This window comes from Danio rerio, chromosome 15 (genome assembly GCF_052040795.2).
Source record: "Danio rerio strain M-AB ecotype USA chromosome 15, GRCz13ab, whole genome shotgun sequence".
Taxonomy (NCBI): Eukaryota; Metazoa; Chordata; class Actinopteri; order Cypriniformes; family Danionidae; genus Danio; species Danio rerio.
In genome coordinates this window covers 28,802,501-28,827,499 of record NC_141035.1, presented here as the reverse complement: position 1 = coordinate 28,827,499, position 24,999 = coordinate 28,802,501, and the positions used below count along the sequence as shown (strand labels likewise).

The 24,999-nt window shown below is 35.9% G+C and overlaps 2 protein-coding genes across 6 annotated transcripts in view; one reads left to right on the top strand and one right to left on the bottom strand.

Moving 5' to 3' along the window:
* Window positions 1-19,121, bottom strand: part of rtn4rl1b (reticulon 4 receptor-like 1b) — a 298,377-nt gene extending 279,256 nt beyond the window's left edge. Inside the window, 1 exon segment of the mRNA NM_203480.1 lies at window positions 18,258-19,121. Within this exon segment, the coding sequence (NP_982347.1) occupies window positions 18,258-18,270 (13 nt within the window). The 5' untranslated portion in view covers window positions 18,271-19,121.
* Window positions 19,122-21,438: 2,317 nt separating this feature from the next.
* dph1 (diphthamide biosynthesis 1) overlaps window positions 21,439-24,999 on the top strand; it is a 186,655-nt gene continuing 183,094 nt past the window's right edge. For 2 of the 5 annotated variants that reach the window (XM_087282953.1, XM_087282952.1), the window contains exon 1: window positions 21,439-21,557. In XM_087282953.1, the coding sequence (XP_087139079.1) occupies window positions 21,461-21,557 (97 nt within the window). In that variant the 5' untranslated portion in view covers window positions 21,439-21,460. 5 annotated transcript variants of the gene reach the window in all.

Sequence of the window (24,999 nt, the reverse complement as noted above, 5' to 3'; positions counted from 1 at the left end):
AACTGCTAATAATAACTTAGAATATTTCATGGTAAAAAAACTAAACAAAACAAAATGTGTCACACAAATTAAATTTTATTAAATATAATTTTATTTAATTTGTGTGTGTCACGATCACCAGTGATCTAGTCTGTGCAGACTGCTGGAGAACTACACATCTGCCACTGATATGAGCTACGACTCCCAGAAGTCTTTGCACTCATCACTCCTGCCACAGCTGACAATTATTCAGACACCAACACACACACACACACACAGCTGAAGCTCATGATTGACTAATTTTGACTATTTAAACACCTCACCTTCTCACATACTCTGCTGAGTCTTGTGATCTGTAAGTCAGCATTCCCAAAGCATTTTCCTTCTCTTGCCTTGCCGTGTTTTTGGTAGTGTTGGACAAAGCAAGGCTTCATGAAACACTAAAGTAGTGAAGACAAATGTGCCAAAGCTTTGAAACGTATCGAAACTCATCTCTACAGTGACACCTAGTGATCATTTTTAATGTATTTCTCTGGAACAGCTTCAGTAACAAATCAGTTACTCAAATTGAGGTATTAAACCCCACGTTGTGGTGTTAAGGTTTCAAATGATTTAGTGAAGTGGTGAGAGTTTCTGACTAACATGCAGAGATAATGGGTTCGAATCCAGAAAGATGCAGCTATAGATGTTAGTTTTTAAATGATCTGTTCTTGCTATGTGTTTTGTTTTAACATTGGTCTGACATCCGCAAATGAACATTTTGTGAATAAATATATCTTGGCCTGGTCATTGAAAAGTAACATTAATAAAATACATCTAGTCATAATTTCAAAGTCGGGATTCAACCTCAGGCCATTTGCAGCATAGGCTACAGGAGACAAAGATTTTATCCAACCTTGTCAGTCAAACCCAGATTCATCAGGTCTTGAAACGCTTCTGAAATGACTGATGCTTTGAATCAACTTAGTCACATGACCTGGGTGTTTCGGATCATGCTTTGGTGCTGTGTTTTGAAACACTTGCGCTTTGAGATCTCAACACTGTGTCCAAACGTCAGTTTCACATCAGCCATCTCTAGTTTTTGGACTCTTGTTTGTTTTATTGTTTATGTTGTTTTGCCATCTGCCTTGACGATTCGCCTGCTATACTGACCATTCTCTGGATTACCATGCTTCCATCTGTCATTGTGTTAACCTTGCCTGCATGACCATTCTGTTTAATAAGCTGCATGTGGATCATCAACTCCATTGTACCCTTACTCTTTACAGTGTGCAACTTTTCAATTAAATCAAATTAAATTAAATTAAATTAAATTAAATTAAATTAAATTAAATTAAATTAAATTTAATTTAATTTAATTTATTTAATTTAATTTAATTTAATTTAATTTAATTTAATTTATCTCTAGCATATTATTAAGTATTAAAACATTAGTAGCAACATTCTTTATTATTATTATTATTATTATTATTATTATTATTATTGTTGATGTTGTTGTTGTTGTTGTCATTTTAGTTTTAATAATAATAATAATAATATGTTCCATGACATCAGAATTTGATTTAATGTTTTAATAATAATTATTTTTATAAAATCCACAAAAATCTGTTTAATTCAGTTGTAATAATAATAATAATAATAATAATAATAATAATAATAATAATTTCCATGGCTTAAGAGTTTGATTTAATATTTTATTAATTATTTTAATAAAATCCAAAAAAAACTGTTTAATGTAATAGGAATAATGATAATTATAATAATTATTCAGTTATAAATGTAGAATTATGCTCAAATGAAAACCATTTTTAATTCTGTTAACGTATTGCTATGTAGTTGTTTATTGGCCCATGTCAAAAGATACCATCCACGCTTTTCTATGATCTTCAATGCTCAGATATGGATGCCAATTAATGTGGGCCACAGGCAGCACTGGGTCGACTGCATTCCCACAGCAATGTGTGCAATGAATGTCTCACACTGTTCAATCTCACTCAATTTCAAGTTAAGTGGGCTGCAGTATTAATGAGAAAGCTTATTATGAGTCTGTGTATTACATTCAATCTGCTCAATATCCCAGTAAAGAAACATGTGCATGCATCTATGGGTTTCGTTTCAGTAGCTTTTTGTTCAGAGTGCAATGCAGTTTGGATGAATAGATGAGAAATGCACGTTTTTTCTGATAATCCTTATTGGAGGCTGACATTACTTGGCTGTATCTTTTATTAAAAGATATTAGGTCTGCATTAGGGTTGCACAGAGATAAAGTCATAAAGAAAATGAGATTATGAGATATAAGATATGCAGAACATACTGATGAAAACTGGTCAACATCCAATTGTAATATACATTTCTGCCATCTTAATGTGGAGGAATTCTACTGGTTCGTTTGTTGATTATATGCTACGATGTCTGCTTTTGAATCCATGGAAACTCAGAATGTCATTCCTATGTTTCTTATGTTTCCTATGTTTGTTTGTTTGGCCTTCACACTGCCGTTGAGAGTGTAATTCAGTCCTTGACATCACACACCGATTCAGGGTACAGTTATGAATTCAGAACTTAATTGAGAATGTATTTTAAACTAGCAAGCATTTGAAACAGACTGCAAGTGTGTGTTGTAACTATGTGCATAAAGGGCACAGGGCTTTCCAGGGGGGTTTGGTTTGGAGTGACGATATTTACCCAACTCACTATGTGAGTTGAGAGATTTAACCTGCGGTTTGTTTAAACAGGAAGCTGTTCAACATTTTATGAGAAGCCTTAATGTCAAAATTGTAATATATGAGACACACAACAATGCAGAGGATCCATAATTGAGTGGATGTTTGCAGCAATAGCTTTGTTGAAGAATTTGTTTATCTCATTACCCTAACAAAGTCTATTGAACACATGGAAATAGCACAAGCTTGTTGGAAATACCTGTTTCAGCCAGCATATTTGTGAAAGTGCAAAAAAAGTACTTCAACATACCTTTGACTGCACTTTTTATATAACATGGATGCTATGGTGCAGTACGACAACAATGACTTTTGTTCCTTTTCACGCTAATGATATTTACAGGGACATATTGTCAATGAATAAAGGATTATTTTCATGCAGTTCTTTGTATAACACCAAATAAATACACCAAATAAAGATTTGGAATCGAATAAAATTGCCTCACCTTTCTCAAAATGGTACATTTTTCTAGCATGGTCAGTGACAAAAACTCATAGGGTGAAAAAAATCTAGAACTTGTCATGTGTGTATCTGTTACTAAGATCTTGCCAGGAATCTTGCATTCACAAGTGGTCACAAGAGTTGGAATAGTAAATGTGTCCCCACTGACCACTTGTGATTGGATCAGATAATAATGATCTACTAATATTGGTTAGAAACAGGCCACAGGCTGAGATCTTAACATTTATTTTGATACAGTTGTCCGCATATAAGAAGAGTAAAGATTCCTAACGAGCGAATCGTTCAAATTCGAAAATCTAAACTTCAGCGGACATTCGTGCCGTGTTAACCAATCAGACACTTGTTTTTGTGGGGGCGTGATTATGACGTAGCGCCTGTTGTTGGTGTCCCGGGAAGAAATCCTCCTACCTACACCGACAGTTCATCAAACTGGTCTTGGCTTAGTCAAAAGCACAGCTGAATGCTTCCATTAGGTTAAGTTTCTGAAGGAGTTTATGAGCTCACAGAGCTGGGTGCACCTCTTAAAGGATCTAGTGCACTCAGACACTACTCCAAACATTTCAACGCTGTTTTTCAGCCCTCATAAAGCACATGTACACAGTTATTCTCTCAGTAAAATTCATGTTAGCCATTTAGCAACAAAGCTACAGTCACCGGGCAGACAGAAGCCCTGCCCATGATGCGAATCCATGTCTGTTCTGAGGTGAATTTGGCATGCGAATGAAGCGGATTTGACACCACCACCAGCATCCACTTTGCCCTACTCTTTACAAGAAGTGCTATGGGATTTTTATCGACCACAGAGAGTCAGGACCTCGGTTTAAAGACTCACTGACAGTATAGTGTCCCCTTCAGTTTACTGGGACATTAGGACTCATGCAGACTGCAGGTTTAGCGCCCCCTGTTGGCCTTACTAACACCACTTCAAACAGCAACTTATTTTACCAAAGTGGTCTCCCATCCAGGTACTGATCAGGCTCAGCTTACTGCTTAGCTTCAGTGAGTAACCAGTCTTCGGCTGCAGGGTGATATGGCTGGTTAGTGTGCACAAAACCCTTCAACAGTCTCATTCTAAGTTCATATGAAGTCCCCCCAAAAAATGACAGAATTCTCAAGCATATATATATAATGTATGTATATAATGTATACATGCAAATACAATAAGCATACAGTACACCATTTTCAGTGCATACCATTGTTTTGTTTGTATCCATTCAAACTTAATCTCATAGCTGTGTAGAAAAAACAACTGATACGTCAAATGAATCTCACTTATTTTTACTCATTTTGTACTGCTATTTTCCTCTGTGTATAAGGTTAAACATGGGTATAGCCATATTAGCTCTTAACAGGAGATAAACAGACTCATTGTGCCCCCAGGAGGACTGTGTGCCAGACGCCCCACTGTAGAGTTATTGATAGAATATCTTGGAGGGAATGCTGATCTTTGAATTGGCTTCAATCATACAATGAAGATCCTGCAGGCAAGAGAAGGCCTTATAACACAGAGGAATTGCTTCTTATTTGCCGCTTTTTCTCAGGGCCTCAATCACTCACTAAGAAGAGAGTGAAATGTGAAAAGATGCTCAGCATCGATACAGATTCCTTCTATATAGTCTCGCTCCAGAATGATCATGGGGTTTTTCTTATCATAAAGAAAGCAATGGTTAAGACATACAAAAGCTCTATATTATGTTCAAAAAGGCTAAAATTAACACTTGTCAAGTGTCCAATCGTAAGGAGTAATGGAGAGTAAATTTTAGTGTTATTCACCAACTGGCTGGTAACATTTTTTATTAATTCTAAAAGTGACTGAGAATGAATTATGGATTTATCAAATTGCAAAGCAGGGGTCATTATAAGTATAGTTAGTTACATAAATTGATATTAAGAATAATAATAATGCTTTATTATTATTATTATTATTATTATTATTATTATTATTATTATTATTATTGTTGTTGTTGTTGTTGTTGTTGTTGTTAAATAAGTAAAACTTCAATATAATGTTATGTTTTTATTTCTTAAATGTTATAATAATAATAAAATAATAATGATAATAACAAGTACTAAAAAACAATATTCATAAACATATTAATAATAATAATAATAATAACAATAATAATAATAATAGTAACAAACATAATAAAAACAATGATAATTAAAAATATAATAAAAACAATAATAATAAAAATTATAATGGTAATAATAATAATAATAATAATAATAAGCATATTAAAAAACAATGATAATTAAAAATATATAATGATAATGATAATAATAATAATAATAACAATTTTAATAAAACCAATAATACTAATATATATATATATATATATATTGTATATATTATATATAAAATATTTATTATATATAATATATATATATATATATATATATATATATATAAACATAAATAACAAATATAATAAAAACAATAATGATAAAAATTATAATGGTAATAATAATAATAATAATAATAATAATAATAACAATAACAAACATAATAAAAACAACAATAATAAAAATATATAATGAAAATAATAATAATAATAACAATAATAATAAAACAATAATAAAAATATATAATGATATTAATAAAAATAATAATAATAACAAATGAATAATAAAAACAACAATATTAAAAATACATAATGATAATAATATTAATAACCAATATAATAAAAAAATACTAATAAACATATATAATGATAATAATAATAAATATAATAACAATTTTGCCCTTTTTTCTGTTGGTATTTTTAATCAAATAATGTGCATACAGACTCGTGGCTGGTTAAGAATATATTTGTGGCCCTTCCTTTTCTTAAGTCAGTGGTCATTAGCAGGTGTGGCGAATGCTATTTATAGCCCCTGATTATGTCTCATCACTTGATCGTAGTCCAGAGTGCTAATAGAGACCCAAGAGACAAGCGAGAGAGGAAAAAAGTAAAGGACGAGAACAAGAGGGTGCCGAAAATACAACTCCACAAGCTTACAGTCAGATCATAGTTTCTGGCTATTATAAGCTCCATGCTGAGAGTTTTATAATTAAACAAACCCATAAAGCTTCCATCAGAGGCTGAGATTTAACCAAAATGGACTGAACTCCTACACTGATACGGTTTCCACAATTTGCATTAAGGTCGGTGCAGCTGGAACATAAAACCGGCATTATGGATCAAGAGAAAATGAACAGATTCTGAAGGTCACTTTCAGAATAAAAGGAAACAGCATGCCATAGGTTAGTAATGGGGGTTAGCTTATCCTTGCGCATACATTGAATTATGCAGCATCGCATATATCTTTGCATGGCTGCTTTGTGCTCTCTGTGGATTTTGCATGTCTCCCCAATGATTATCCAGTTCCTCATCCACATGTCATGTGTTAGTAGTGCAGTGTGACAGATGCCAGCCAAAGCCTGCAGGGAGGACGGCATCCCTGTCTCAGAACTCACTGGTCATGGCACTATGGGAATGAAAGCGTCTCTCGGGCACGTCTGTCAGTAGAGCGTTAGAAGGCTTGGGACGACTGTCAACACTGTTGCTCTGTAATTTCCTTTCAGGGCATCATGCACTCCTTTTTTTGAAGGGGCATCAGTGGTAAATCTGGCTTACTTATTATTACCCTGTGACAGATACGACTTGGCCTACAAAAAATGAACAATATGCAGCAGCTTGACAGTTTTACAGATGAGCCCAAGTCTCAGTTACTAATTTGAAAACGTCATGGTCGTAACAAAGTAATGCTTTATTAAATAATGTAGCCATATTTAAAAGAGAGATCTACTGAGCTAGTGCGATTACTTTCATCTGCTTTCTTTTAAGTCAGTCTCATCTTCAAAATAAAGCATTTCCTTGCTGAGAAATGTGATGTCTTAGTAGTATTTCAAGATATATTTCTCATAACATTGCTGGTCAGTGCATTTGTTGGTTGCATTTTAATAATATATTCTTGTTTACAACCTTATTTCAACCCTGATCAAAGTCTTAATCTTGCGGCTCAATCATATAGATTGTCTTTAGGTGACATCTAATGATATAGCAACACAGCCTGCACTGAAGTTAAAACCACCATTAAAAACACTCAGACCGGTTTTAATGAATCCTACTACTATTTATATATGATATAATTTGTGTGTGTCCACAGTGGGGTGACACGCTGACGCGGTGGGTATCGCTGTCACCTCACAGCAAAAAGGTCGCTGGTTCAAGCCCAGGCTGGGTCAGCTGGCATTTCTGTGTGGAGTTTTCATGTTCTCCCCATTTTTTGCATAAGTTCCCTTCAGGTGCTTTGGTTACCCCCACAGTTCAAAGACATGTGCTGTACAGGTAGGTGAATTGGCTAAGCTAAATTGTCTGTGGTGTATGTGTATGTTCTGGTCCTCCAGATTGGGGGATGAGCATTGGGCTAGCAACTTACCTCATAAAACTAGATGTTATGAAACACCGATAAGGTATGGATAAATATCAACTTCGATATAAATAGACCTGGAAGTAAGTAAGTTAGCAAGTAAGTAAGTGTCTACAGTGTGTGTAAAAAAAATCACTGTCTGAAAATGTGCTGTTCCCAATTTACCCCGACTGTGACATCACAAGGCCAGCCCATGGCTTATGATCATTTGACCTATTAGCTAGTAAGGCTGGGCTATACTGTGCAATGTCAACCCTAGTAAAGGAATCACACAGTTGAATCATGGGGGGGGGTGATGGTGCAATATTCATGCAGTCATTCATTCATTAATTTTCGGCTTAGTCTTATGAATGAACCGCCAACTTATCCAGCATATATTTTATGCAGCGGATGCCCTTCCAGCTGCAACCCATTACTGGGAAACACCCATACACTCTCATTCACACTCATACACTACGGACAATTTAGCTTACCCAATTCACCTATAGCACATGTCTTTGGACTGTGGGGGAAACCGGAGCACCCGAAGGAAACCTACGAGATCATAGGGAGAACATGCAAAGTACACACAGAAATGCCAACTGATCCAGCTGAGGCTCGAACCAGCGACCTTCTTGCTGTTAGGCGACAGCAAGAAGGTGGCACCCACTGTGCCACCACACCGCCCATTGTGCAGTATTAAACAATATATTCCAAAATGCACAGAAACAATTAAAAGTGTTATTTTATATTTGTGAGATACAGATTTGATTAGAGAAAAAAAGTTGTAGTGTTTATTACTTTCTTCCTTTTAATCCAAGTTTCACATTCTTTCTTATTAGGTGACGTAAAAGATAATAAGAAAAAGGGGGTATGGCGTGTTGATTTCACACGTATATTGTGAGAAGTCAAGTCTTTGCTGACCAATCAAACCATATACAGTAGTCAACATTTGAAGGGGATAAAAACAGCTTTTCAAAACGGTATGATAATAATAATTATGAAATTAAATGTTCGATTTTTAGGACAACTTTGATTTAAGTTTTTGAACCACTTTAAGTGTTGACTACTGTGGTGTGTGCACATGAATCATAAACTTGGACTTCACATCACATGCAATCTTTCTTTCCCTACAGTCATTACATTGCTAAAATCTCATGGAAATCACACAGTGTATGCCCGGCCTAAGACATGTATTCTGATTAACATACTAACATTATTCAGTCTGCCTTTTTAATAAACAAAACTAATATAAACATAAGACTACATTCCCAGCTGTTTAAGTTCACAGACATAACCATCTTTCTGACATAACCTTGTGTGTATTTGACAGTTTACAAGCCAAAAATGTGCTAAAGAGAATGTTTGTTTAATACTCACACAGCATGCATCATCCGACCTCTAGCTTTCTGTCCTTGTGCATCAAAAGTTTTAAAAACACTGCAGATAGCAGATGTTTATAGTAATGAATAATTGAAATGTCATGTGACTATAATACGCTACCTGATAAAAGTCTTATCATCCATCTCAGTTGTAAGAGCAACAAATAATAACTTGACTTCTAAATGGTCATTAGGAAAAATGGCTGAAGGTAGACTTTTTCTGAGGTTTTTCTGATGAATCATCTGTTGAACTCCATCCCAATCATCACAAATACAGCAGAAAACCTATTGAAACCCGCATGGACCCATGATTCTCACAGAAATCAGTCAAGTTTGGTGAAGGCAAAATCATGGTTTGGGGTTATATTGTGAGAGATCTGCAGAGTGGATGTCAACATCAATAGCCTGAGGTATCAAGACATTTGTTACAAACAACAGGAGAGGGAAAATTCATCGGGTAACAAACTCATGGGAGTAAATACACAATATTAATTCTTTTTCCACTGCACAATGACTTATATTATTGTTATTATTATTATTATTATTATTATTAATAATATTATTATATTCTATACTTCACATTATTTGTATTAAGTGACAAGACTTCTGTCTAAGCAAAGTCAGACCTTACTGCCCTAATTAAATAATTAAAAATCAAGGCATGATTATATTTTTTTTAGTAAACAAGCGTAATTTAGAGCCCTTTGCCTTTCATATAAGTCACTTCTAATACCAAATGATAAACTAGAAGTCAAATTATTATTTGTTGTTCCTAAAACTTGGAAAGGCGACAAGACTTTTGTCTGTTAGTGTAGACATCATCAAATCCAAACTAATGTTTTGTTTTTGCTGATTTACTAAAACACAAGAGTTTTCCACCATCTACTAGAAAGGGGGCAATAAGTAGCAGCTCATTTGCATTTAAAGAGACACATAAAAAAAGCTTTGGCTCAAAATGGGCATCTAGAGCATGGTATAATAAATACAGTGATTTGAGCTGAAACTTCACAGACTTATGTTTCATCTTGTAAAAAGGGGCAAAATAGGTCCCTCTCAAAGTAGCAAAGCGTACTGTATTAGCAAATGTATTTGTACAGATTTTGTTTTGGTACACATTTACACATTCATTTTGGGTTTTTTTTTTACACATGAAAGCGTTGGATTATGCATTATCGCTAGTTTAGTATCCACTTTATTTTTCACTTAAGAGTGGGTACAGCCATTTGTAAATTTAATGTGTTTGGGTTCCAGTGTCATGTTATCAGTGATTTTTTTCTGTTCAAAACAGCTCATTATGCTGCTTGATACTGAAAATGAGTGTTGATTTAATGCATTGTCTTAATTATAAACACACTGGTTTGTAGTTACCATTTTCTGCACTTTGATATTCTTTAAAAAATTCTCTATAGCAGCCAAAGAATCGGAAATTTTGCACATTAACAGGAAACAGCTTTCAAGTTGAAAAATAAGACAGATTTCAACATTTAAACAGCACATCTATGCTGACAATTTTAGACTGATCAGAAAACTAAGAAAACAAATGAAACCTACCTAAATAAATAAATTTAGAGGGCGTAATAAACTAGTCACATAGTTGTTTGACATCTCATTAAACATTATGAAAATAAATGTCATTTTCATGCAACATTAGACTGAAAAATCAGCGCAGCTCCCTGTTTGAAAAGGGATTACATCGTTTTTTTCCACCTCCCATCCTTTCTACTCGACTCATCTCCTAACATCAACGGACCTTACGTTGACATTGACCTTTCCACCGCAATTAGCCACTTAATCAGAAATTAATTATTAATATTAACAAAACCAACAGGGCTTAAGGTTGTTTGTCTCTCTTACCTCATTATCATCCACTAATGACCAAGCCAGCATCTCATTTCCACTCCAAAGACGGAGGAGAGATATTTGTGCTGAGATTTCAGGTGTTGGTAAAGGGCACTCAGAGATGCCACATGCTACGCAAGAGACTTCCTCCCTTCTGGACACTACAGCAGACAGGAAATGTGTATTTAATTACAGTTTGTATATGAATTATAAGCTAATGAGAACACTGTCGCAAAATTAAATGTCAGCTATAAGCATACGGGCTGCATGCTCATAATAATGTACACCCATCAGTCTAAAAGCATGAGAAAAGTCGGCCATATGGAGAATAAAAATAAAACACCAGCTTCATTTGTCTGTGTAATAGTAAAGCGAGCATATAAAATATGAATTAATCATCTATCCTTGTCTAAAGCAAGTGCATGCCTGTTTGAAGCGGTCAAAAGGTCTGCGAAGATGAGGACATAAGTAGAGAATGACACTCATTAAAATACCACTTCCTGTGCTGCTAATTACTTATAATTACTGAAAGCTGAAATGATAAGAATTTATATCCCATGGGAAGGGGCAGGATGACAGGCGTCGGTGCTTGCTGGCCTTTGCGCTCTTGCTTTTGTCATTCAGTGAGTGTCCTTCAGGAAATGAGCTGTTTGGCATGCAGAGACGACTGAGGCATGTTTCATAGCTGTGCAGTAATTGAAGTCCAGTGATGTGATCAGAGCATATGTGTCACTATATGAAACTACTGAATTAGACTGAGAACCAATATAAGGAAATGTCACATATGTTGATGTTTACCTCATATACGATATCTTTAGACAATAAAACAGCCAACCTTACATGTATTTCTAAGTTAAAAACAATGCATACTTGGGATTAAATAGAAAATTTACTGTGAATAACAGTAAATATGTGAATGAATTATGATTGAATTTAAATTATTTTAGTATTCAATTTTATCTGCATATTATTTTCAAGCCTACAAAAAGAAAATCAGTCATTTAGAATGATACTTTAGCCAATAAAACAACCAACCTTTGTATTGAGTTACAAACAATGCATATTTGGGATTACATGGAAAATTTACAATGAATACCAGTAAATATGTGCAAACATGTTGATTGAATTTAAATAATTTTGCATATAATTTTACCTGCTTATTATCTTAAACCTCCAAAAAGAAAGTCATTTGCAATGTAATCATTCATGCAGTCAATTAAAGCCAATAATATTATGTCATTTTCACTGCAAGCAAAAATCATTTGTAGTATCACAACATGACAGCCCACGTTGTGACACCAAACAGTGGTGTTTCAGCATTTCTTTGATAATGACTTCAATATCAAGAAACATCAGATCCCTAAATTTTGCAATCGTAATGAAGTGTTGCAGATCACTGCATGAATAATTCCAGTTCTGTGCTGAGAATCACAGATAAAAGAACAGATGAGAACCAAAAAACAAACTACACTTCTGTGAAAAACATAAAGCTAGACAAAACATATTTCTCCAATTATCTGTTACAACATTATAATATATGATCTTGAATATACATGAGAAAACTTGCATTCACATTTAAACATATGATCAGAAAGTCCTTTTTGTATTGTTTAGATATTTTCTTTTATTCTTCAATTGCCCAATCACAATAAACTATTTCGGATTACTGCATATTAATGTATAGCACAGAAAAAGTCAATTTTTTTCCTAAAATTGAATTTCGTAGTTTGAAGATAAAAGAAATGCTTCTAAAGATACATTACCTTTCAGAGCTTGTGAAGTGATTTTACAGTTTGCTTATATTTTATTTTATGTTTTTAAGTTTTAATATGTTTTAAATGTCAGTATTATGTGCTGACTTTTTTCAACGTCAAAATATTTTCTCTTATTCTGGGGTGCGTTTCCCAAACAACGATGTAACTCGTGGCTGAACTATCATAATACGATGCATTGTTTAGAAAAAGAATGATATAGTGCTGAGTGTTTCCCAAAATCGTAGCTGCTTTGTCATAGGTCCATCATTTGAACCATGTTAGTTATTGCATAAAACGTCAATAATGACACTCTAAACGGGGTGGAGTAACTACTTCTTTAGAAAAAAAAAAACTCATAATTTTTTGTGCAATTTATAGGTTTACATGCACACACAGTGATATTCCAATATTAGTTCTGATAAAAACATGCACTTGTTTTCCATATTAATTGAAATATATAAACGGCTAGAACCGCCAACTTATCCAGCATATGTTTTTACGAATCGGATGCCCTTCGGAAGACCCACCCCCCAATGACAAAGGTCCATAATTTTTCCCAAACATGAGCTCATTTATCCTATTTCGATAGCTATGCCATCGTGGTGATAATGACCCATCGAAAAAGGCTTTGAGACAAAGCAGAATCCTCTGTTGGCTGTTCTGACTTCAGCATCAGTTCTGGCCAATGCTAATAAATATTTTTTATGAGTCAAGAACACTACTGGATTGTTGTGAAAATATTTTACTAGTAACTTCTATTCTAAATCTTGGATCTTATTTTTGAAACAAAAAATACCCTTAAAATTGTGTGAAGCACCAAAAGCATACCATTTTAAAATTGATTTGACAACAGTTTCGGCTGAAATTGTCAAAAGGTGTTGTTATGATGACCATCCAATGAGCTAATGCAGAATAGTGCTTAAAATGTCACTAAAATGCAGTATTTAAATTTCATAAGCAAATAGAAAATGAGGCGTATAATTGCAAAAAGGTCCACTTTTTGAGTCAAAAGAAACCCACCCCTTTCACCAGGCTGGTTACGGGCCTGTTTTGTATTCACAAGCTTTGGAGACGTAACGTAAATTCTGCTTTTAAATAATCGGTCACCTGAGCCATGACTTAAATTATATTTTTCAAAGCACACTGTAAAGGGAGCGCAATTGTCAATATGAAGATCGCTAAAACTGAACTGTAAAAATCATTTGAAAGCAAATTACACACAAGAGAGATTCTTTAATCATTCCAAGTTTAAAAGTTGGAAAGTTCTATAGGAATAGGAATAGTTTGCTAATGTTTGTTAGAATGATGGATTTAGGAAACGCCAAATAAATGAACTATGTTTGTAACGACACAACTTGCGACCTTAGTTGGCTAACCATGGTTTTTGGAAATGCACCCCTGGTTAGTACAGCAAAAGCTATAAAAAGTTGTTTAAATGGGTGATAGTAAATATAGGAAATATCATATTATTAAATTCTGTCATCGATCAATCAAGTAACCAATGATGAACCTCAGATTTTAGAACCAAACCTTGATGTGTCAATTTCTAGCTCAATTTTTTAGCTCAATGTGAATAGTCAATGACATGAAAGATACGTGTGTTCAGAAACCTGTTTGAAAACAGCAATTATCTATGCAGTTTGTTTATTTCTAGGAATCAAGGTTCATGTAGCAGGTTTTTACCAACAGAAATAGGAAAACAGGTATTCTGTAGCACAGATAACAGTGCTGAGCAGGTGCAGGCTGTAAAGGTTGTTTCTAGTTACTCTGTATTTCGGTCTGTGGGTTTTTGTGGTGATGAGTGAAGGTCTCAGAAATAGGGAATATGAGCAGCTGTGCAGGAGAGTGGTGTCAGGCCACAGGTGTTCCCTCTTTTGCTTACCAACTGCCGATCCTTTCTCCCATCCATCTGCCCACAACAACATAGTCTGGGATCATGTCTGAACACCGACTTTCTCCACTCACAGCTGCGTAATCATAGCTAATCCACAAAAGAGTTACTTCTCTCATGTCGTTGCAGAGGTATTGCAGGGAAAATATTCTTGGTTTGCTTGCAGGTGCGCGTCAGAATTGTTTGCCTTGAGTGGAAATAAAAAATAAATGCAGCAGATTCACTCGAGCACAGAATATATTTGTCACCGGATGTAGATTTCTAGGCTTGACAAGATTTCAAGGCTGAATTTTAAAGCCATTCTCTATACTGACAACTCAGCATAACAAAGCAATTACAGTCTAAAGTACTGCCTTGAGATAAGCATCTGAAATCTGAATATACCGTGTTGCAGCATATATACATGCTTCAGTTTAATAACTGTCAAAAATTACGAAGAGCAAGCTAGAGAAACTGATAGACAGAAAATAGTGTGGCTGCACTTTTCTATTAGACCAAGTGAGACCAAAACATGCCTGTGTGTGTTTAAGTGAGTTTTGGAGGAAATTGAGGAAAAAAATTCAGGAAATTGGACCTCGTGCTAGCAGAAACAGCACAGCCCTGCTGAGACTTGTGCACACAACCAGTTAGGCCTGACGTTTCTGTAAAATGTCACACTGGTGCATAGCATCCGATGAATTCAATATATTCTCACTCCTTTTCTATTTATGTGTCGTAGACTCAACAGAAAAAGTGCTGCAGAATTGTTTTCGTCATTTCTAATGCACTCTGAAGTGAAAGGCCAATTAATACCCAACAGAGCAAAGAATCCTCATTAGCCTAAAAGCAGTTCTTCTGACTTTTAAACACAAATTTTCTTCATAATTATGAAAACACCCGAACCAAACAAACACAAAACCCAGCAAAGTTACTCTGTTGGATGGCAATTGGATGTGCTTTTGTTGGCAGCTTTTGCCAGTCTTGTGGCATCCATTTCGCCCATTCATTTCAAATTACAGCTATGTGTATATTTTTAAGACTGAGGTCTATAAACAGGTTTGTATTTTGTAGTGTTTTGATTTTGAATCAGGATTTTTGCAAATAATTGGAGGAATAAGAGATTTATAAGTATTGGAAATTGACTGTATATTTTTGAATTGTTATAATGTATATTGTATGATATTTATATGATACTCATGATAGAAAGAATAAATACAGTACATTCTAAAATCCCCTAAAAGATGATATAACCAATGATATGATATGATATGTTATAACCAATAAACAAAGTTGATGTTTATACTATGAGATAAATGACAATCAAATCATATAACAATTAGGTCTACTTTAAACAAAGTATAAGAGTTTTAAAATGTATCTTCACTATCTAATAAAAGTCTTGTTGTGGATCCCAGTTTTATGAGAGCAACAAAAAATAACATGAATTCTAGTTAATCATTTGGAAAAGTGGCCGAAGGTAGTTTGTTTTTCAATTAATCATCTGTTGAACTGCATCCTATTCAACACAGAGACTGCAGAGTGGATGGCAACATCAACAGCCTGAGGTATCAAGACATTTGTGCTGCCCATTACATTGCAAACCACTGGAGATGGCAAATTCTTCAGCAGGACAGAGCTCCTACTCATACTTCAGCCTCCACATCAAAGTTCCTGGAAGCAAAGAAGGTCAAAGTGCACCAGGATTGGCCAGCCCAGTCACCAGACATGAACATTATTGAGCATGTCTGGGGTAAGCATAGTCAAGCCCTACTGTCCTAATTAATGATTAAAAATCAAGGCATGATCATATTTTATTTTGGTAAAATAAGTGCAATCTAGAGGTATTTGCCTTTCATATAAGCCACTTCCGACCAAATGATCAACTATAAGTCAAGTTATTTGTTGTTCCCAAAACTTGCATAGGCAACAGGACTTTTGTCGGGTAGTGTACACAATACTGTTGTAACATTGCAGCTCTATATTGGTCTTTGAGTTTTCCAGCATGTCAGGTAGGCTCAGCCAACAGTGTGTTGGAGTGGGACTAGTCTTGTGGAAACCAGTTTGAAAACTGTTATTATATTGCACTTTGCATGGTTCTCAACATCAAGGTTCTGGTATTTTTACAACCGTTCTCAGAAATATATAAACAAAAGCTGTCACTGGAGTGATACTTTTTCAATAAAGGCACGTTTCTATCTCAAGGATACATAATGATACTTAAAGAGTACATAATTGTATCTAACGAGGTTATATTGGTACCTAAAGAATACATATTCACAACTAAAAAGTCCAAAGCATACCTTTTAAAATGGTTCGGTGGTCAGTGACTGCTTTTATACCTTTATTTCCAAGAGTTAAATAAAAGGAAATATAAAAGTGTTTGAGCTTAAGCGATTGTACAGTATCCATGATATTTACAAGAAATGCATGATAAAAACAAACATGAGCACAGTCTGTAAGGCAATACAGTCTCCTAAAATCCTACACAGTAGAGGTTTACTTTGAGGTAAATGAAAATCAGATCCAAATCAGTTCAAAGCCATCCCAGTTTTCTCATATCTACACCACAGGCTCCTCACAGGCATTCATAAGGGGTCTTTAATGTGCTAGTGAAAGGCTTGATACTTGTGTTTCGTTTCTACGTCAAGTCTATTGAAATAACAATTGTCTCTGCATCGAGCTTTGGGCCTCCTCCGAGGAAATTTGGTTTTCCAGACGCACTCACTTCATGGTTATAGCAGCCAGCATCCTCACAGCTTAAGCAATTTTGTGATGGTGCCATGCAAAAGAGGTCTAGAGATGATTTAAAGTGTGGTAAATGGGGCAAGTAAGAATGTAGTAAACACCGATGAGTAAGATAATATTTATGATCTGTTTAACCACATATGGTTTGATCTAGTGCAGGAGGTATCAATTCTGATACTGGCACAGCACATTTTAGATGTCTCCCTTAGCTATCTGACACACCCTATTCAGGTCTTGGAGCCTCTACTAATGAGTCGATCATATATCAGTACTCCAGGACCAGCACTGACAACCACCGATCTAGTGAAAACAAGCTGACAAGTCTTTACAATCATCTGCAGGTCATTCAGCTGTCTCCCACTGACAGCTTCACTAACCTGTTAATCTATCGACTCACTGTTTGCTTCCTAAACACTTCATCACTTAGTCATAAACAATGTCCATAAATATTTGTGACAGACTGCGCGAAGCAAACCTGTTTAAGCCAGCAAAAGAGATATATTGGAGCCAGGCAGATAGCACAATGCTTTCTGATGAAAAACCGGCCATAAACTGCAGTGCGGCACCCACCAGAGCATCTTAAGAAAATATTTCATGATATGATGATGAATATTTTAAACACATCTGCTTTACGCTGAGCTTACCCGGGGGCAGACATGCATGATGATGCTGGGAAAATCATCACGGATGAGAGCTGGAAGAACTCGGCAGCCTTACATAAACTTTTAAAACCTTTTACAATGAGCTTTCATTTATAAACATAATAGCCTTGTGCTATTTTAAATTTTCAAGAGCTCAAATAAAAATCAATAAATCTATGAAAACACTTATTCTGCAACATATAATAATAAAATTTACATTTAGTCATTTAGCAGAATGCAGTGTTTTCTCTAAGGAATTGCAAATATAAAAAAAAATCAAACAAATAATATTTAATTTGATTAAAATAATACATTAAATTATGAATCACGTTTCCATCTAGCATGGAGTGATTGAAAACAAAGTGATTTTTACTAAGAATAATAATACTAAGCAATATTCAGGTAAACAGCCTTACAATCGAAGAGCAACTCTTAACAAACAGCAGAGATAAAAGTTATAAAACGCACTTACCCCGTTTAAACATGATGGATATTGTTAATTCTCTGTCTGTCCAGTCAGGTTCATTTATTCTTGTATTCCAGACTTCACACTGTCAGTAAGATGCCAAGCAATCTATCAAACGCTGTCTGATTTAATCAGGATACATAAATGTATGTACTCCTATAGCTCAGAAGAGACTTCTCGCTGAATATCAATTAGGCTAATTTATTGCAATGCTGATGTCCATTTCATCCCGTGTGGTCCCGAGCAATTTCACTAGATGCAACTGAGGGCAGTCCAGAAGGAGGGGAACACATTCTGCAGTATTAATTGTTGTTATCCAGAATAAATTAAGCACGCGGGCACCTGGCGGACCAAGCAGGATATTTGATGGGCTATGTTATCCAAAATGCTCTAAAAAGCTCTTTTAGATACTGACGCGTGTGATATTCGCTTATCCCACTGAAACACAAATTGTCAGGTAAATTCAGCAGATGCTCCACAATCCGAGACGCGGTAACTCTGGTGTCCGTCTCTCGCGCACTCTTCGGAACTATGGGGAGGTGTCCCGCTGCCTCCATTCAAAACCTCCAACAATCCACCTTGCTGAAAGCATTTCGTCCAGATATATCGGGTCTCGGGATACGGAAAAAATCACCTTCACGTGTCGTGCGTTCGAGAGTCGAGTAGCGGAATGGACAGATGATGCGCTCCAGCTGAGAGATGCGCGTGCCTGTGATGCTTCTGAGCTGATGGGGCTCCCAATACACACTTATGAACTGTTGTTCTGTCTCTCTCTCTTACTCGCCCTCTCTCCCTCTCGAGTCTCTACCCAAAATAATCTTATATTTCCATGTGCTGGTTTAGTGGTTGATATAATATCGGTGCTCTCTCTCTCTCTCTCTCTCTCTCTCTCTCTCTCTCTCTCTCTCTCTCTCTCTCTCTCTCTCTCCGTCTAGCTCTTTTTTTCTACAATCTCAATAGTATGCAAGCAGACCTTGAATACAAGCGTGGTTTTTAATGTTTAATACACTATACACAAAGTACAGACTGCAGTAAAAAGTATAACTGTAAAAGAAGTATTACACTGATTAGTAAATTATTATTATTATTATTATTATTATTATTATTATTATTATTATTATTATTATTATTATTATTATTAATAACAACAACAACAACAATAATAATACTACTAATTCATTAATTAATTTTCTTTTGGGCTTAGTCTCTTTATTAATCTGGGGTTGCCACAGAGGAATGAACCGCCAACTTATCCAGCATATGTTTTATGCAGTGGATGCCCTTCCAGCTGCAACCTATCACTGGGAAACATCCATACACACTCATTCACACACATACACTACAGACAATTTAGCTTACCCAATTCACCTATACCACGTGTTTGGGTTTGTGGTGGAAACCGGAGCACCCAGAGGAAACCCACGCCAACACTGGGAGAACATGCAAACTCCACACAGAAATGCCAACTGACCCAGCCAAGGCTGGAACCAGCGACCTTCTTGCTGTGAGGCAATACCCACTGCGCATTATTCATTCATTCATTCATTTTCTTTTCGGCTTAGTGTCTTTATTAATCCGGGGTCACCACAGCGGAACAACCACCGACTTATTAAGCATGTTTTTACGCAGCGGACGCCCTTCCAGCCGCAACACATCTCTGGGAAATGTTGATATATTATTTTCAGAAATATAAACTATCTGAAATAGTATTAAAAAGTCAATAATTGAACAAATTTAAGTTTGTTGGATGTTGTTATTTCTCTTTCTGGCCACCCAGGTTCATTTATTCATTTTCTTGTCAGCTTAGTCCCTTTATTATTCCAGGGTCGCCACAGCGGAATGAGCCGCCAACTTATCCAGCATGTTTTTACATAGCAGATGCCCTTCCAGCCACAACCCATCTCTGGTCGCCTTTTTTTGTTTATTTTTTTCCTGGCCCTTTCACCTCTGTGTGGTCGGCACATGTCTTTAAAACATGCAGGAACACTTTGACTGATTCATTCACTGTGAAGGAGACTGGTGACTCAAGCTTTAGCACTTCTGTCTCCATTCACAGGCAGACACACCAGGCGAGAGAGCACAGATGGAGATGAGGAGTCATGAAAGACTCTATAAATTTGATTAATGAGGAGACTGCAGGCTGTGAGAATGACAGTGACACCTGAGCATCGACCTTGTTTATGTTTAGAAAGTTTGATTTTGTTTAAAAGCTGTCGATATTTTGAAAAGTTCCTCTCATATTGGTTTCAGACCACATGCACAGTATATGCACAATATGTGCTAATTCAGGAATTGCCCATGCTAATGTGACAAGTGAAAGTATAAATAAAAAAATATATATTTCAAATATTCTAAGAAAAAAATTACTTTGTTAACCACAGTGCTCAGCATATCTAAGTACAACCCTCACAAATCTATCTTTTCAATTCATATTGTTAATATTAAGCTGTACAATATTATATCCATGCACATACATTACATTAGTCAGTATACTGAAGCCAAATCTGGAGCTTATCTAATAAAATAACTGACAATAACAGTCCAAAAACGTGTACACCCACATTTAAATGTTTTAGAAAAATCTTAAATACAAATTTTAAAAAGATTATATATCAAGAGAAGCAAAACATTTTTTAAAGGTTTAGTTAAAATGTTGTAGTTGTTTTTTTTTTTGCAATGTTTTGTGGGAATTTAATTGTATTGTATTCCCATTTCTAAATATGTTTGGTGACTAAAACATCATTTTAATAAATATATTTGTTTAATACATCTGTTTTGTTTAAATGCACTATAATACATTGCCTACATTCACTGATAAATGGAAAAAGATATTAATTTTCAAAATAGGGTGTACTCATTTATGCGGAGCACTGTATGGACACACAACTTGAAAAATTAATGTTTTACGAATATTGTCTTTTCATACTTTTCCATACTATTTCTCTTAGAGGGGCTGACAATTGTACAATGACAATAGTTTAGGTGAAACCTTTATAAATATTTTTATATATGACTTAAACTTTTTTATATTATATTTTAGATATTTATATACTTATCTACTATTTACATACTATATACAGTTTCATAGATACTTTTTTCAGGAAGAAAGTAAATCAAAAATCTGAGTCATCAAACAAATTCTGCACCTCATGCCATCGTTTATATCGATGAAGTCGACAATTGATTTGCTTCTATTCGCTCTGTGTTCGATGAGTAATGCCTGTTTCACTCCACGTGCACTTGTTTGGGGAAAGATGGCGGCACCCGGTAGCGAGTTAGATGTGGTCACTGCGAAAAAGCCTAACGGTCAGTACTAATGTTGTTTTCTAAATACTTGGAAGTTTTGCTGTTTTCAATACCATGTCCGTCAACTATGATATCGAGATCTGTCTTTTTAAAGTAATGTCGCGATAAATCGAAAAGGTAATACTGTCTGACACTGTGTATGTAACACTAACTTAGTCTGTTATTACAACAACGATATCTTATACCAAAACGTTCTTACGTGACTTACAGTATATTAACGTTCCGTGTTTTTGATGTCAACTTACATCTTAACTCGGGGATTGTTGTCACAGAGATGTTTGCTAAATATGCAAGAGTCTATGGTGCTAACATGTCACAAGCTCAAATGTGTTTGTTGAGCGTTATTATTTGGCTTTTGGAATTTTGGTTTGATTCAACAAACAGCTTAACGTTAAATAAACCGTGATTTAAAAGAGCTTGATGCTTCCCTTATTTCACGTGTTCATTATTTCCGTTTGATTATTTAAAAGTTTTGCTGCTTGAATAAAATATTGAGTTAAAATAGGCTTTAAATTCGCACATTAGTCGACAACAGTGAGAACTTGTGACACTGACTCTATGTAGTCTATTACGCTACTTCAAATATTGAGTCTAAAGTCACCTGCAAATATAAGATTAACTTCAAAACAGCATCAGCTCTATTTAATTGACTTTGAATAATGTGCTTTGATAGCCATTGGCTGCTGATGTGATTTTAATATTTAGAATTTGCAACGAATATTTTCTGGAATTATATTATTAAGATGGAAGTCCAATATGTGTGAAAATAAAACCAACTTTACCCCATCTAACAAAATTACATATAAAAGTGCATATGTTTTGCAATATACTCTCACCGGCCACTTTATTAGGTACACCTTACTAGTCCTGGGTTGGATCCCCTTTTGCCTTCAGAACTACCTTAATCTTTCGTGGCATAGATTCAGCAAGGTACTGGAAATATTTATCAGAGATTCTGGTCCATATTGACATGATAGCATCATGCAGTTGCTGCGAATCTCCCCTTCCACCACATCCAAAAGGTGCTCGATAGGATTGAATCTGGAGACTGTGGATGCCATATGAGTACAGTGAACTCATTGTCATGTTCAGTCTGAGATGATTCGCACTTTATAACATTGTACGCTGTCCTGCTGGAAGTAACCATCAGAAGATGGGTACACTGGTCATAAAGGGATGGACATGGTCAGCAACAATACTCAGGAAGGCTGTGGCATTGACATGATGCTGAGTTGGTACTATTGATCCAAAAGTGTGCCAAGAACATATCCCCCACAGGCCCACACCATTACACCATCACCAGACTGAACCGTTGATACAAGGCAGGTGGATCCATGCTTTCATGTTGTTGACACCAAATACCGACCCTACCATCAGAATGTTGGAGCAGAAATTGAGGTTCATCAGACCAGGCGATTGTTTTTCTAATCGTCTATTGTCCAATTTTGGTGAGCCTGTGTGAATTGTAGCCTCAGTTTCCTGTTCTTAGCTGACAGGAGTGGCACCCGGTGTGGTTTTCTGCTGCTGTAGCCCATCTGCCTCAAGGTTGAACGTGTTGTGCACACCACGGTTGTAACGATGCTTTTTTGAGTTACTGTTGTCTTTCTATCAGCTCAAACCACTCTGGCCATTCTCCTCTAACTTCTGACATAAACAAGGCATTTGCCACCGCTAGGCTTGGGCGGTATCCAAATTTTGATACCGTCAAACCTATTCCGCGTTTTACCCCAGTATCCGGTATTACCTTGCATAATAAAAAAAAGTATGATGTAAGGCTCAGACAGCGTCATCAAACTGTTGGCTTGTGCCTAAATCATTCAGAAACTGAATACCGTATATACGACCTTAGGTTTGCGGTCACCTGTTTTTTCTTGTTTGTATTAACCTTATTCTCCGCCGACGAGCGGGCGCTGCCATTTGAATCTTTTTGGCTCTAGACTTCCGGTCTCATTCACTTCCATTCATTTTTTGATGTTAAAAACTGCTCGTTACGCTGCTTGATGTCGCAATTTGATATTTTTTTATTATATTATTCTACTTGGTCTGTATAGTCATGCAAACATTTGTTTGTAGAGCAAGTACTTTGACCATTTTCTGCTATTTATTATTCCTAGTCATTTCTCCCATAGGCGACTGAATCGGAAGTTCTAAGACAATCACGAAAACAGGCGCATTTTAGAATAAGGTCAATTCTTCTGCGCAGGACTCTGTTATTCACACACACGCATGCAGACATACACAGAGAGAGAGAGAGAAAATCAAGCGACGCACAGCACCACGCTCTCTCTCTCTCTCATTCACACACACACACACACACACACACACACACACACACACACACACACACACACACAGCATCCACACGTGCTTGCTCGCTTGGGAGCGAAATTGTTAGATTGTGCGCCTGCTCCCTTTCAAATTACACTAGAGTTACCGACTGCTCCTGCGCTATATTCAGAATATTCTTGCACCGCAAGAAATCTGGCCCCTTCTCATTCAGTCGAAACCGGAAATACTGTCAAACCGAAGGTCACTTGGTGCGCAGCTTGCCACCTCACCTCTCCCTCTTTCTCTCTCTTTTTCTCTCCTCCACACTGTCCTGTGATGATAATCACTCATATGTATTTGTAGGCATTAAATAAAGGATATTTAATATTTAATACTTGTCTCCTATATAAGTGCATTGTTTATTATGAATGTAGGTATATGAAGGGTATAGAAACTGACACATTGCTATTTTTGGATCCCGCGGTATACCATATTACCGTATTACCACCCAAGCCTAGCGCCAACATAACTGCCACCCTCCTAACCCCCCAACCCCTTAAACTTAGGGGAAACTTTTCTCTATTTCGGACCCTGGAAATGATGGTGCGTGAAACTCCCAGTAGGTCAGCTGTTTCTGAAATACTCAGACCAGCCTCTCCGGCACCAACAACCATGACACGTTCAAAGTCACTAAAATCACCTTTCTTTCCCATTCTGATGCTCAGTTTGAACTGCATAAGATCGTCTTGACCATGTAGACATGCCTAAATGCATTGAGTTGCTGCCACGTGATTGGCTGATTAGAAATTTGTGTATTGCAGTTGGAAATGTGTACCTATTAAAGTGGCCGGTAAGTGTATTTAGCTGTCATTTCCGAAATTAATATTTTCAAATCTGTCTCAGTAAAATTGCTATAAACTGTTTTGAATTTTCACAGCAATTTTAGCATCTTCCTATAAGTGATAATAGGGAAAGTAAATGTTAAGTTGATTATTGATTGATTGTGGTTGTTGCCCGAATATATATATAGTTGCCTAATGGATATGATGTTTAACAATATTTAATAATTTACTCCATATTAAATGGAGTGTGTATTGTGTGCTACTTTGTCCTGCTCTCTATTTCACTCCATTGTAGCTGGGCCAAAGACAGTAATGAGTTTTCTAGCCTTCTA